Here is a 14,191-nt window from a genome sequence, read left to right as displayed (position 1 = left end):
GTTTGATGATTATGGGAATTTAATTGGATTTGAAGAAGAAGAGCATGAAATTAAGAAGGATTATTGTTCAACAATAATAATGGGTCAGCTTCCAAATCATAATCATAATAATAATAATTCAGAACATGTTATAGCTGAGAGAAGAAGAAGAGAAAAGATAAGACAAAACTTTATTGCTCTTTCAGCTCTCATCCCCGGCCTCATTAAGGTAGGTGTTTTTAACTAATTAAACTTTAGTTTCCCTCTTATATATGTATTTTATTTCTTTGATCTTTAATTAGTTTATTTATAATTAGGGTTGGTATCTGTTAGGACATAATTTCTTTATATTTTCTAATATGATTGAATTTTGCATTTATTGCATATACAGATAGAGATTAGTAGAACTTCCAAGAAATAATTGTGAAAAAAAAACAAAAAACACTCTAATTGCTAAGAACAAAAAAGGGTTAATGTCCTCCATGGTGGCCGGCGGGCTTAAGTGGATCTTTCAGGATCACGATGGTCATACAGTTCTCCAAGTTGAGGTTTCAGTGGAGGGTTTGAAAGCGTTTGAGCTATAAGAGTGCTCCAAGCTTAACCCCTCACTTTCACTTGAGGGAGAGGTTATTATTAATCCTGCTCGTTAGGGAGATTTATTTTTCTGAATTAGGATTACTCATCTGAGGGAAAAACATATTAAAGTTTTGGTTTTTTTTTTTTTTTACGCGTTTTTAAACAGTAGAACAAATTAAAACTATTCATGCTATTGCAGCTTTTACATCCTCTCTAGGTGTTTTTATTTTGTTTAAATGTAGAAAGAGGTTCTTTTGTATAGTATTATCTTCCTCATCCTTTATGAGGTGCTAACAAGTAAATGATAGGGTTTATTGGTTGCTATAGTTTTGTTATGTTACATTTTTTTAATTCTAGATGATTTAACTACAATTAGATTTATTTCATTTGCTATATTGATATATATATATATATATATCAAAGGACTAAAAGAAAAATAATATATAATGAATAAACTTTGGAAAAGGATATCTAAATAGATACAAATGAAAGAATATATTTTTGGTGAAAGAGGGACAAAGCTTCGGTGCTTGGTGGAGCTATCAAGTTTGTGAAAGAGCTTCAAGAACGTCTCAAATGGGCTGAGGAAAAAGAAAAGGAGCAGAAGAGAGTAATTAAATCAGTCGTGTTTGTGAAAACAATCAATCTCGACTCCGACTTTGATAACGAAACCTTTTCATTGGATGAGAATGGTGGCAGGTTTTCGGTTCGATCAGTTCCTACAATAGAAACAAGAGTTTTGGAGAAGGATGTTTTGGTAAGAATTCATTGCAAGAAACACAAAGGATGTTATACGAGCATAGTAAGCGAAATAGAGAAGCTTAAGCTTACAATTGTGAATAGCTGCGTTTTTCCATTTGGTCAATCCAGACTTGACATAACCATTATTGCCGAGGTGAAAAAAAAATTAACCATTGTTAATTTTTGGATAAATTTGATTGGTTATAAATAATAATGTTTGGTTAATTTGTTGTAGATGGAGGCTGGTTTTTGCATGACACCTATGGATCTCGGGAAGAAGCTAAGAGAGACTTTGATCGAGTTCATATAGGATTTTAATATATCAATATATATGCACAAAAAATATTAATATATAGCTTAATTCCATATGAATGACAATGGATAATGCGTTGAAAAGATTATATTGTTGGCATTAGGATTACATAATTAATATATTTATAACAAAGAGTTAAAAGTTGTATGTGCTGTGTTGTGGTGTGTAATTTTGGTAGATGATCAAATGCATGTTTGTATGAATAAGATATAGAGCGTGAGAGAGGAGAGTAACATTCTTAAGGTATCTATATTCAAATATTGATAGTATACCAACACATACGATGGTGTCTACATAACACAAATATCGAAAAACTTTTCAAATGTTAAAATTTGAGTTTACACAAAGGTCAAGGGAAGCTATCATTTGAAAAGGAATATGGAAATTTTGCAAACAACCCCTAGAAACTACGTTTAGATTTGAGATGATGGAATATCAATGATTGTACTTTTGTTCCTACTAGATCTAAGCTTTATTAGATATTGTGGTTCTAATTTATAGATTAATAGCTTGTTTCTTTGCATGGCTAATGAAGTATATCTATCTCTTTCTCAATATTAATCAAAAACCTTTTGAGGATGTTTAGGAACATTATTATCCAAAAAATCATCTTACATAAAATTTGTGTTAAAAGAATATAGGAACAAAGCACATAACACATCACAAAACTAGCTAAGACCTTTGACTTTGGATATAGAGATATGGCAATCTCCAATAATTGGGAGTTTAACCTAATTTAGACCAACATGACATTTCAAACTTTAATATAACATTAGGACCTTAAATTTCCTTATACACATAATACAAATGTCCCAACCAAACTCTAAAATTTAACTACATTTTTTTTATAAAAAAAAAAAAAAAAAAAAAAAAATTGAAATTAAGTTTTTGTCTTAATGCCAAAGCAATCACCTTTCTCAACCCTAATTTTAGTTCTTTATTTATTTGTATTATTTTTTAAACATCAACCTATTTTATTAGAGCTCCAATATTGGACAAAGTTTCATAATTAATTAATAGTTTCTCTCTAAAGTTGCTATCTGCGAAGATCATGTCAAGAGAGATCTCTCAATCACATAGAAATATCCAACTTTAACTTCTTAATCATATTTATATATTTTCTTTTTATTTCTGGGTTTTATTAATTCCTTGAATTTATGAATTAATTGCTGATGTATTTATATAAATATTTGTTTACATATAATACCACATATACACTTTATTTTCTTTTTCCTCGCACCGTGTGCTTGTCTTTTCTGAATTTAGGGAATATATAGTACATGATTATTTAATTTCAATTGGATTTCGATTAATTAGCATCTAATTGAATAGATTATCAAAATCTAGAGAGAGAGAGAGAAACTAATTATATATATTGGAATGTGTGAGAAATGTATTATTGTTGTTGTTGTTATATAGGATTTGTTAGAGCTACCGTATCACATAATTGGAACAAAAATCTAAACTTATTCCTTTTTTATTTATGTTTCATATTTATTGTAGATGTGTTTAATAGATTTTGATCCCTTTTTAAAGTCCTTGCATAATTAATTTGCGTCTCTAATCATTCTAAGGAAAGAAATATTGAAAGTTTTAATTGTCATTTGCCAAACATAAACCAAACATGTTGAGAATTGAGACAGATAATTTCAATTATATTTTTCATTATCCTCTACACACCATATTATGTTTTCTTAAAAAAATATTTTGTATCTAAACTATCACAAAACTAACAATTTTGTTGGTAAAAATTTGGCCTTGAACTACTTTAATTAATTGCTATAATTTACATTGAGTAACAATTTAGTTCCTATTATAAAAAAAATCTCATTAAAATTAAACTTCAATTTTTTTTTGTTACATAGAGCAAATAGTTCTTAATAAATTTGATTTATGAATTTTTCAATCTACACATGAAATTTCATTAAAGCATACTCTATTCACTATAAATTGTAAAATATATAAAACCTAAATCATTGCTCTACTAAAATTTATAAACTAAAATCTAACATATTTAAAAATATATTAGACTTAATTATTATTTTAGTTTGAAGAGAAAAAAATGTATTATAACCTTAAAAATAATTAGTAAAAGAAAAAGAAGGAAGAGGGACTTAACAGTTTAATTTTCATTTATACTAATGAGTACGTGAAAGAATTATTTAAAAGCAATATCTGAATAAAGTTGATAAAACCATGATTAGCCAATGACGTTGATGCCACGACTTAATCATTTGGTTAGGACAAGTTATTGTTTTGGCTATTGGGTTCAACTTGTTAATATCATAATAATGTTTGGAATGGGGCTATACTGATTATTAAGATTCATATAATTAATTAGGAAATTTGCAAAACAAGAAAAAAAAACTTTTCTCTCTTTTATTTAGTTGGAATTGACCATCACATCATTATCTTGGAATCAAATCCATTAAACATAATGTTTGGAATCATATATAGCATTTAATTAATTTCCCCCTTGGTACTAAATTAAATTAAAAACGATAGTTTGTAATGCCAATAAAATTAAAATGAGCTGTGAACCTCTTATCAATTTCTATCATATTAGATATTAATTGTTGTCACTTGTCAGAGTTAAGAAAATGAGAACCACAATTGTTCTTTTATAAGCTTATTAATGGTTTTAAGATTATTTGTATATTTAATTTTCTATTTTTATCAAAGGAAGAAAAAGGAGAAAAAACAGAAACTTGTTTCTATTCTCAGAAGAACTTGTTTGTTCTGGACAAAATGTGAAATTAGTATTTATTGTCTATATTGATCAAATTAAATTTTTTTTTGTTATATTTTATTTTATTTTGCTATATTGAAAATATCTCAAATTTTGATTAGTTTTAGAAAGACACCTATGTATACAAATTTGAAAAAGAGACTTTTAACAGTTAAAAATTTGAAAATAAATCAGGTAAATATGTTAAAAAAAACTAATACGCATATTTAAAAAGAATTGAAAAAGGAAAAGAAAAAGAGGTGAGGGATATATGTACATATACAGTAAAGGAAATGGAGGGGCACAGCCCCAGGCTGGAAGTGACAAGTCCATCCCCCACTTATAAGTCGTATTAAATTAACTGTAAGAAAATTAAAGGAGAGCAAAAAAATCTCATAAGAAAAGCTAAGATGTTTTTTGTATACATAAAATATGTAGACTATAAAAATGTAGGAGACAAAACCAATTAGGAAGAGTTGTAGAGTATTTTATATCTATTATTTGAATTCAAAAAAACTAAGAGAAACTGAGATTATAATTAGCTCCAATGGCACAACCTCAGTACAAAAACATTTGCTTAGAAGTGGAACAAAAAATTGAAATCCAATCCCAAGTAAATACAATTCAGCCCATGAGTTTAAAATTAGGGTTGATTTTAAAACAGGCACTTGGAATATAATAAAAGTTGCTCAGAGTTTTGTATAAGATCCCATCATCACTCCTGCTAAGTTTGAGTTCCCGAAACGAATAAGCTTAGTAATTTCTGAAAAAGTATATTTAGTTTTTTCTCTTTTTGTGGGGGAGAAAAAAGAATATATATGAGATGGCAAATTTTGTTTGTTGATTTAATGAGAGGGTGCGGTGGAGGAAAGGAAGCTTCTGTTGGGCCTTCCAACTTCCAACGCCTTTGACTTATAAAATCATCACGTTTTTCAAATTATCTTAATTCATAATTATATATATACATAATAATACTTTCCTCCACATTTTATTTAAATTTTGTAGTCAAATTTTAATACCTGTGTGTGTTTCCAGGATTGTCCGATTAATAATTAGAAGGGTAATTGTATGATGCAACTTTTACTTTTTAACTTAATTAAACTAATCATTTTAATTTATTTTGTTAAAATAATTTCGACATTTTGTGTGTTAAAAAGAGTTTTCATAATAATAATAATAAAGGAGGGTTTAGTTATATAAATATAAAATATTAATTTAATGTTTTTAAAAAAATAATTCAATTATTCGAACTATTACTAAAAGACTATGGTTGATTGTAACTCTAAAAGAAGATCTATCATTTAATTAAGTGAGCTTTAAATAAAGATGTGTGCGATAATTCAAGTAAACAAGTTTTAGATTTACAGGTTATCAAGCATATAAATAAATACTAATTAACTCATCTATTTTGTTTTATTTAATTTTAATTCTTGCCCTTTGATATTGAGCTTTAAAAATAGCAAGAGATCAAACAAAAGTCTAAAAATAGAATCATTTGAGACTCTAAATTTTTATTACTAAATTATAACCATGAATGTAAATGTCCTTAGTGTATTCCAAAATGCTATAAGAAATAAAATTAGAAATACAAATATTAGGGTTCATATATGAATTTCGTAGCTTAATTACGTCATGTGAACATCACCAATGAACTAAATTGGCCGTGAGACTTGTCGTCGCCCCATCACTTAGTACACACTTATATGAGACTAATTGGTTTTACACTTTGGCCTTAATTATTATTATAAACCTTGCGTTAATTTGTTATATTTTCAACATATACTATGCCTCTGATTATATTCACACTATGAACAACCCACAACTTTAAACAATCAACTTCAAATAGTTCTCATCTATTTCAATTATTAAATTTCAATAAAGATTTATATATATATACATATATACATACATACATACATGACTGTATTTAGCATGGGGTAGGAGATCAAACTCTCACCCAACTTTATTCTCTTTATATTACGTATGTATATAACAAAAATTGTAGAAGTTAATCCACCAGTGAACTTGTGTTTCAGTTTCTCTATATTCAAATCAAGTTCCATCTCTTACTTTTTTTTTTTTTTCTAGATTGTTAATAAAATTTAGGTATCTGTACATGTATGCTTTATATTCTGAATTTAATTGTATTTTTATATTGTTGTGAATTTGTAATCTCCCATTGTTGTATTTCGTTGTTGATTCCTGTATATATGAATTTTGATTATTTTCCCACATATTTTGAATTTATTTAACCTTTTCATTTGCATTTTTAAATTTGAAACTCCATTGATACTGTATTTTTGGAGAAAGGGTTTTAGGCTTTTGAGATGTGTGGAACAAGGTTTGGAGATTGTATCTCCTCCCGTTCTTCAATTTTGGGGATATGTGACAATGTGAGTTGTTCTAGTTGCTTGAGGTTGTCGTAGGGTGTGAAAACGGCATCTGAGTCGACTCATTTTTACCAACTAGGGCCAAACATTGGTTAGCCAAAACCTTGAGGCACTGGTATTTCTAGCTACATTTTGGGTGTAGTCTGCTTGTGGACTTTAGACCTAGCCTTCAACATATACATAATTCTCAAACACCGTGTCTTTACTGTAATAAAATGCTTTAAAATAATAATAAGAAGAAGAAAAAGGTAATTATAATAGGTATCACCTCTAAACTTAATACTTAATGTTTGAGTGCATAATAACAAAATTTTATAAACATTACAATTATAACAAAAGCTATTAATGGTAGACTATATCACGCTAATAGACTTTTATTTGGTGATGAGTTCACATTATGGATATGGTTTAATGTAATGTTTTCTTCCAATTACGTGAAAACTTTGAGAGATTGGAAGATTAACCTAGAATATATAAAAGATTAACCATGGTTAATTATAACTCTGGGTGAGTTGAATTATTTATATATTATATGTATTCATGAAACGGGTTTCATGTGATGGCAAGCTATTGGATTACTTAAAAAATTGTAAATGATCAGCCCCCATTATATGACTCACACATTTATAATTATTTATATGTACAAAACCTGAAGAGGAAGTAAATAAATATATAATATATATGTTTATTTAATTTCGATAATAAGAAATGAGATCTCAAATAAAATAAAGCCCACCCTTGTCCATTACCTCTTAGGAACTTTCTACATTTGGAAACTAAAAAAGAAAAAATGAAAAAAATGAAAAACAGCTCCATCATAATGGTTGTGCTTTTCATGTTTAGGGTTTTCTTTTTTTTTTAAATTCCTGAGTTCCAATCTTAGCGGCGAAAAATCTTTCAAACATTAGATTTGTTATCTTCAGATCGTATTAATATAATCAATTTCTCCATTTAAACAATTAGATTAGTTTAGTTGAATCAAATTGTCAATTTAAATAATTAGATTAATTAGTCGATGATCAATTATAAAATGTCTAATTGCTATTGTTAATTAGTTTAGATCAATTTTTGTTATTGCGTCATTTTTTTTAATCACTTCATTTAATATATCTTGAGATTGACGATGATGATAAAAGTTAGAAAAGGAGGATGTTGTATTTTATGGGTCTGTGTGTTGTTAAAATGTACATGTCTAAGTTAGTAACAACTTTATAATTCATAATATCTTTTTCGTTCATTCTACTTTTTTATTAAAGTAGAGGAAGAAAGAAAGAAAGAGAGAAGAAGAGAGCTGTGAAGAGAGCTGTGAAGAGAGAGAGAGAGAGAGAGAGAGAAGTAGGAAATATTCAGAAATATATGTATATAAAGTCACCGTGCTACAATCATATATTTAATTAATTTTATATTTAAATTTAGTTAATCGAAAGGTATAGTTGAATAATGAATGTGTAAATTTGAAGATATAGTTCCTAAAAGAAGTTTAATATATATTTAATTGATAATATATTTTAAAGTCTTTTGTGAATGAGAGAAATATAATAATTTAAGATGAAATATGATGAGAGAGAGAGAAATAAAAAGTGAATTTTATTTGATTATATTTGTTGTTGTTTAGAATTAAAGTGAAACACTAAAAATATAAAAAGTAATTAATAGTATGATAATTATCTAAATTTCATAATCAGTAGAAGTAAAACAAGAATTATAGATGAATAAAAACTTATTATTATGGTTTGGTGACAATATATAAGTATTTGAAATGTGATAATACATATTACGCGGATCCATTATTGGAAGTTGAAAGTTAATGAAGAAAAAAGTCTAAAGAGGGAAGGGCGTGTGATAGTAATAGATAGAAACAAAGGAAGCCAAAAAGCAGGAGGGAGCTATTCACACGTGCGAAATCAAATTTATATAATAATAAAAGCGTGTATGATTATAGCACCTATAAAATCCTCCCTATTTTCTTCTCACTTCATTTCATTCTTAATTCCATCGCTTTTTCGCAAACCCTTCCGTCGTCAACTTCAAGGTCACCTTAATATTCAACTCTCTCACTCTTCTGCTTCTTCTGCTTCTTCTTCTTCTTCTTCTTCTTCTTCACAAACTCCAAATTCAATTTCATCATATATAAAGTTTCATTTCAACTTTCTAAGTTTTTAGCCTCTTTTATTCATTCAAATTTATTCTCCACTGACTTTATTCTTTTGTTAATTGATTTATGCAGCTCATAGATCCTGATAAATTAAACCAAAGTTCATCAAATTTCCCCCATGGAAATCTCATCTGCAAAATGGCTGTCTGAAATGGTAAAAGAAAACAGAACTTTTTTACTCTTTCCTTTTTTGCACAAATTAATTATGGGGAAAAAAATCTGATTTTTCTTGTTGGGTTTATGGTAATTTCAATTAGGAACTGGAATCTTCATTCATGAATGATTTGGAAATGAACCCTTTTGAGTGCACACTAGAGGAGTTGAGTAGTTTCCAAACATTCTCCGACGAAAGCTACACATCCCACGTAGATCTAGACAATAGTTCTGTACAAACTCCGGCAGCACCGCCACCAGCAAAGCAGGCGAGGACCAGCAGCGGCTCAAGCCGTAGAATTTCTTCGATGGCGACTTCTTCTTCCTCGTCCCAAATCATTTCATTTGGGAACATTGAGATGTCCCCAATGGTTGCTCAACCTTCATATGACAACAACAACAACAACAATAAAACTTCAAATTATTATTGTTCACCAAATAAAAATCATGGGGTTGGAATCAAAAGGTCTGCTGCTGCAGCTATGAATAGTAATAATCGCAGCCCTTTGGTTGCTCAAGATCATGTCTTAGCTGAAAGAAAGCGTAGAGAAAAGCTTAGCCAGCGATTTGTTGCTCTTTCGGCCCTTATTCCAGATCTTAAAAAGGTGACATTTATGTTCCTTATATCCTAATTAAATTTCTCTTCTTTATTATTATGCAAAAAAATTAAATTGTTTTCATGTATTCGTTTATTATTTTACAATCCACGGGTACACAAGTTGGCTACCTGCATCCGATCATTGCTCTTCCTTGAATTAGTAGTAACTGACGTTAAATCACACAAATCAACTTAAAAGCATATACTAGTATGGTTTAATTATCAATGTTTCAACAATTGGTTGTATATATCAAAAGTTAATGTTTCAAATTAGATCAAAGTTTACTATGAAAAATTTTACCTTGACGTTCAAATTCCACATTTTCCATTTGCTTTCAAGAAACATATAGAACCATTCAGCCTAAAATTAAAGTTTATGTGTGTGAAGATTTAAGTTTTTGTTCCTCTATTTCTTGCTATCCTTTTTTAGAAAAGAAAAAAAAATTAAGCTTTTTAATATATTCAAATTCTCAATAGTTGCAATGATTTTTTTTTGGTACTAGATGGATAAAGCTTCCATTCTTGGGGATGCAATAACATACATCAAAGATCTTCAAGAACGTTTGAAGGTTGCAAACGAACAAGCAGCCAAAGCAACAGTGGAATCCGTGGTGTTTGTGAACAAATCTGACGATGCCTCTACCATCATCGCCAGTGACGATTCCTCAGAGGAAAACAGCTCCTCGTCGTCAGACGGAGCGATTCCGGACGTAGAAGCAAGAGTGTCTGGAAAGGATGTCCTTTTGAGGATTCATGGCAAGAAATGCAAAGGCTGTCTTTCAAATATACTAAATCAAATAGAGAAACTTAATCTCACAGTTCTCAACTCTAGTGCTTTGCCATTTGGCAATTTCAGGCTTGATATAACAATTATTGCTCAGGTACTTAATACAAATTTTTTTTATTTTTCATTTTTTATAATTTTGTGGATATTGAGGTTTACGGGACTAATTTGATTTTATTAATTATATAATTTGCAGATGGATGACGATTTTTCCATGACAGTGAAGGAACTAGTGCAGAAACTAAGACAAGCTTCTCTTGAATTTATGTAAACTTACAAATGACGTAATTAATCCTTAATTTTAGAGATAATAAAGCCTTGTGGAATCCCTAATTAAGGTTTTTTTTTTCTCTTTTGCTTTCCTTTTAGAAATTTTTGCGTGGGGCAAATCTTTGACCACGTTAAGGAAATTTAGGAAAAGAAAAACAACCACATGTGCTGTAAATCAAGCTTTGTTTTTCCCCCTCTTTTAAGATTACTTTTGATTCCAATTTTTTGGGGGTGTCTTCTTTTGCACTTGGATCTAAAATCTTTATGTAAGATTTCGTTTATTGGATTAATTAACTTTTGTTGTAATAATTGTGAAGATCTTACAACTAATTCTATAGATCTGACAGCTCCAATACAACATATAAATTAAAACAAAAACTAATTAGAGAACAAATTCCTTAATTTAAACAAACAAGTCATGGGTTGTCTGATGCAGAGTGGAGTAAGGATGTCCCACTAAGATTACAAGATCTTTATGATTCTTCAATATTGTCAACGCTACCTCTACATGTTTAATTTTATTTGTCCTCAAATTAAAATTCAAATTTCCAATGTGAATGCAAAGAATTTCCAATTATAAATATGGGAATTTATATGTATAGTTTTGTCTTAGGTTTTAAGGCCATACTTTTGGTTTTGGGGTTCATCATTTTAGTGGTTTATATATTCAATTATTTGTTGACACTATTTTATGGTATAAAAACAAAGCATTTGGTAGGGAGTGGCTGAAACACGAAAGTACCTTTTCTTACTTTCTTTATTTTAAAGGGGAAAAAAAAAGTTAGGTTAGAATATATTCAAACCCTAATCTTTACTGGGGAAATATGTATAATTTGAGGTAATGATATTAATATATTACTAAACTTTTGTTTTTGGTCACGTTTAGGAAATGATTTTGATTCTTTATATAACATACTCCAAGAATGATTAATTTTTAACTTCAATCGATGAAAGAGAACAATGGGAAGAAACAAAATTAACATAGTTATATAATATATCATCATATAACCATGTTGAATAACTTTGAATATTAAATTTGCTTATGTATGTACTGTACGTGTGAAAACGAATGTATTCATATAAAAACTTTACCACTCGTAAACTTAATTCACTCATGGGCTTAAAATAATAGGCAAAACATGGAAGCGATATATTAATTGGAGAGAAAATAACATTGCAAGGGTTTGAACACATGACTTTGGAACCACTCTTTCCTTGATATTATTAGATAACATGTAGTTCATCTCAAAATCAATAGATTTTTTCAGAAGTAGCTCATATGTATCTTACAATAATTATGAGGTCCTTGGTTTTTCTAATGTATATATATACACACACAATATATATATATATATACACACACGTACACTTGGCAAGTTAGTTTTAAGTAACTTGTGTATCTTATAAATATGACACCATGGAAATAATGAAACGCCCTATATATCTCTTATGGGTGTCAAAAGAAAAAAGGTAAAGGTGGTGTGAGAGATTAATTAAAAACAAAAATAAAAAATAAAATGAGTATATCAAAACAAACGTATATAGTTACCAAATTATAAGCTATCAATTATTTAGTTTTATAAGTAATACAAAATTAAAACTTGAATGAGTTAAAACAAATTTAGTTATAAAATGGTATGATATGGAAATGGAGGACGAAATCAAAATAAAAATTAAATTGTAATCTTATTTATATATAACTTTAATGCTACGAATAATACCGGAGTACGTGTCAAAGCTTAGATTAGGCATGTAGGAGAAATGTTGTTCCGAATGCATGTGATGACAGATGGTCCGTTCAAAAATAGGCAGTTTTTTCAATTAACCACATGCCTTGCTTAACCTGACTAATCCATCTTTAAACCATATCCAACTACAGTTAACTGACACGTTTATGTATTTAAATATAATCAAAATTTAATGTGAATTATTGCATTATACACCTCTCTCTCTCTCTCACTCCCATAAAATAATAGTCAAGGAAACAGATGAATTAACACACATGGGTTTATGTTATATGAAAACTATATAATAAATTAACTTTGTCCCCTTTGGTTTCCCACTGACAAATCATGTGAAATCCGATGTACAATGTATATCTAATGTAACCTTCAATTCAATTCATCAATAACTTAATCTTCCAACCTTTTTCTTCAGCATTAAAATTGAAGGAAAGTTATAAAAAAAAATGGTAGAGTGGATAAAATATTTACAACAACAAATTAGAGTGCAGTAGGTTTAATCCTATTTTCGGTTATTTTTTAATTTAACCCACTTAGAAAGATACTCAATTATAACACTTTCTAATATTTCCTTAGATTGTATAGAAACAAATGATGAAATCCAAAATAGATTCCTGATTTAAAATATTAAAATTGTTACCTTAACAAAAGTTATTATTATTTTGAAAAAATATTAAAATCCCATTATATATAACTTAAATTTGATTTTGATTTTGATTTTGATATTATATAATGGGGTCGGCTGCGCTACTAATTAATGGACTCCGTTGATAAATTATCAATTTCTATTTACAAAACAAAACGATTAAAACCTCATTAAATAAAGGGGAATGGTTATTTGTAATATTATAACATAACAATACTTTTCATTTAAGAAGAATATTATAACAATAACTTCGTTTTCCAGTACATTAAAACTATTTAAATATTAACTAAAAAGTTATTTATTTTATCTTTTTCTTTCCGTCCATTTTTTTAAAATATAATTTTATTTAATGGATTTCAACTTTCATATGTGTGGAAGAAATGACATCAATAAACCAATGAATATGTCCATACCATTTTATATTCATCATAATTCATCTTAACATCAATTTAATGTGTGTGTGTGTATTGTTATGTTGTTATATGTACAATAGTTGCAATATTGTACTTTAGTCCTACAAAACTACATTCAAAAGAACACTTGGAGTGCAAATATTATTTCATGTGTATAGAAGGACATATTGAATTCATGAGATAATTATTGCGTTAAATCTGAAATACATACTATGGAAAAATGAAACCTTTGGTTTTTTACATTTAGTTGGCTCTACTTTATGTTAGAGAAAAATATTTAAATAATAAGTGTAAAGTGTTGAGATGTAATATATAAAAATGAGATGGTTTAAATATAATGTATATTTTGTGAAATGGGTATGATTAAAAAAATGATGATGCAAATAATTGAGTGAGTATGGAGTGGGGTGTGGGGTGTGGGCTTACGTGGGGTGATGTGATTGGTAAGGTCGCAGGTCAATTAATTTTAGGGTATGGGGAGAATTTGGAGGAAGCTGAATGGAGCCGCGCATTCCTTTAGTCTCAGGGTAAGGGACTCTCAACACTCCGCAGTTTGCACCACCTTCCTCTCAAGTTCCTGTTTCCCACGTGCCGCTTATCCCAAACATAAACTAATCAATGCAAAGCAAAGGCATGTGATATTTCCATTTTTTTAACTTTATTATTATTCTTGTTTCCATCCATGAATTACATTCACATTAAT

At 28.7% G+C, this 14,191-nt stretch overlaps 1 protein-coding gene and 1 non-coding gene across 3 annotated transcripts; both read left to right on the top strand.

Moving 5' to 3' along the window:
• The first annotated feature begins 259 nt into the window (after positions 1-259).
• On the top strand, positions 260-1,756 carry LOC101205034. The gene is made up of 2 exons (XR_004217730.1): positions 260-1,450; positions 1,532-1,756. It is a non-coding gene; the product is annotated as an uncharacterized LOC101205034 (transcript).
• Positions 1,757-8,681: 6,925 nt separating this feature from the next.
• On the top strand, positions 8,682-10,996 carry LOC101219728 (transcription factor bHLH18). 2 transcript variants are annotated; one of them, XM_004143377.3, is made up of 5 exons: positions 8,682-8,759; positions 8,955-9,036; positions 9,140-9,640; positions 10,137-10,514; positions 10,614-10,996. In XM_004143377.3, exons 2-5 carry the CDS (start codon positions 9,001-9,003, stop codon positions 10,686-10,688), a joined length of 990 nt encoding a protein of 329 aa, XP_004143425.1. In that variant the 5' UTR covers positions 8,682-8,759; positions 8,955-9,000; the 3' UTR covers positions 10,689-10,996. The 2 variants fall into 2 exon arrangements, with proteins under 2 accessions (XP_004143425.1, XP_031742594.1); XM_031886734.1 differs by lacking the exon at positions 8,682-8,759 and having other exon boundaries at positions 8,833-9,036.
• Positions 10,997-14,191: the final 3,195 nt, after the last annotated feature.

Source organism: Cucumis sativus, chromosome 6, assembly GCF_000004075.3.
Source record: "Cucumis sativus cultivar 9930 chromosome 6, Cucumber_9930_V3, whole genome shotgun sequence".
NCBI lineage: Eukaryota > Viridiplantae > Streptophyta > Magnoliopsida > Cucurbitales > Cucurbitaceae > Cucumis > Cucumis sativus.
This window is presented reverse-complemented; position numbering and strand designations above follow the sequence as displayed.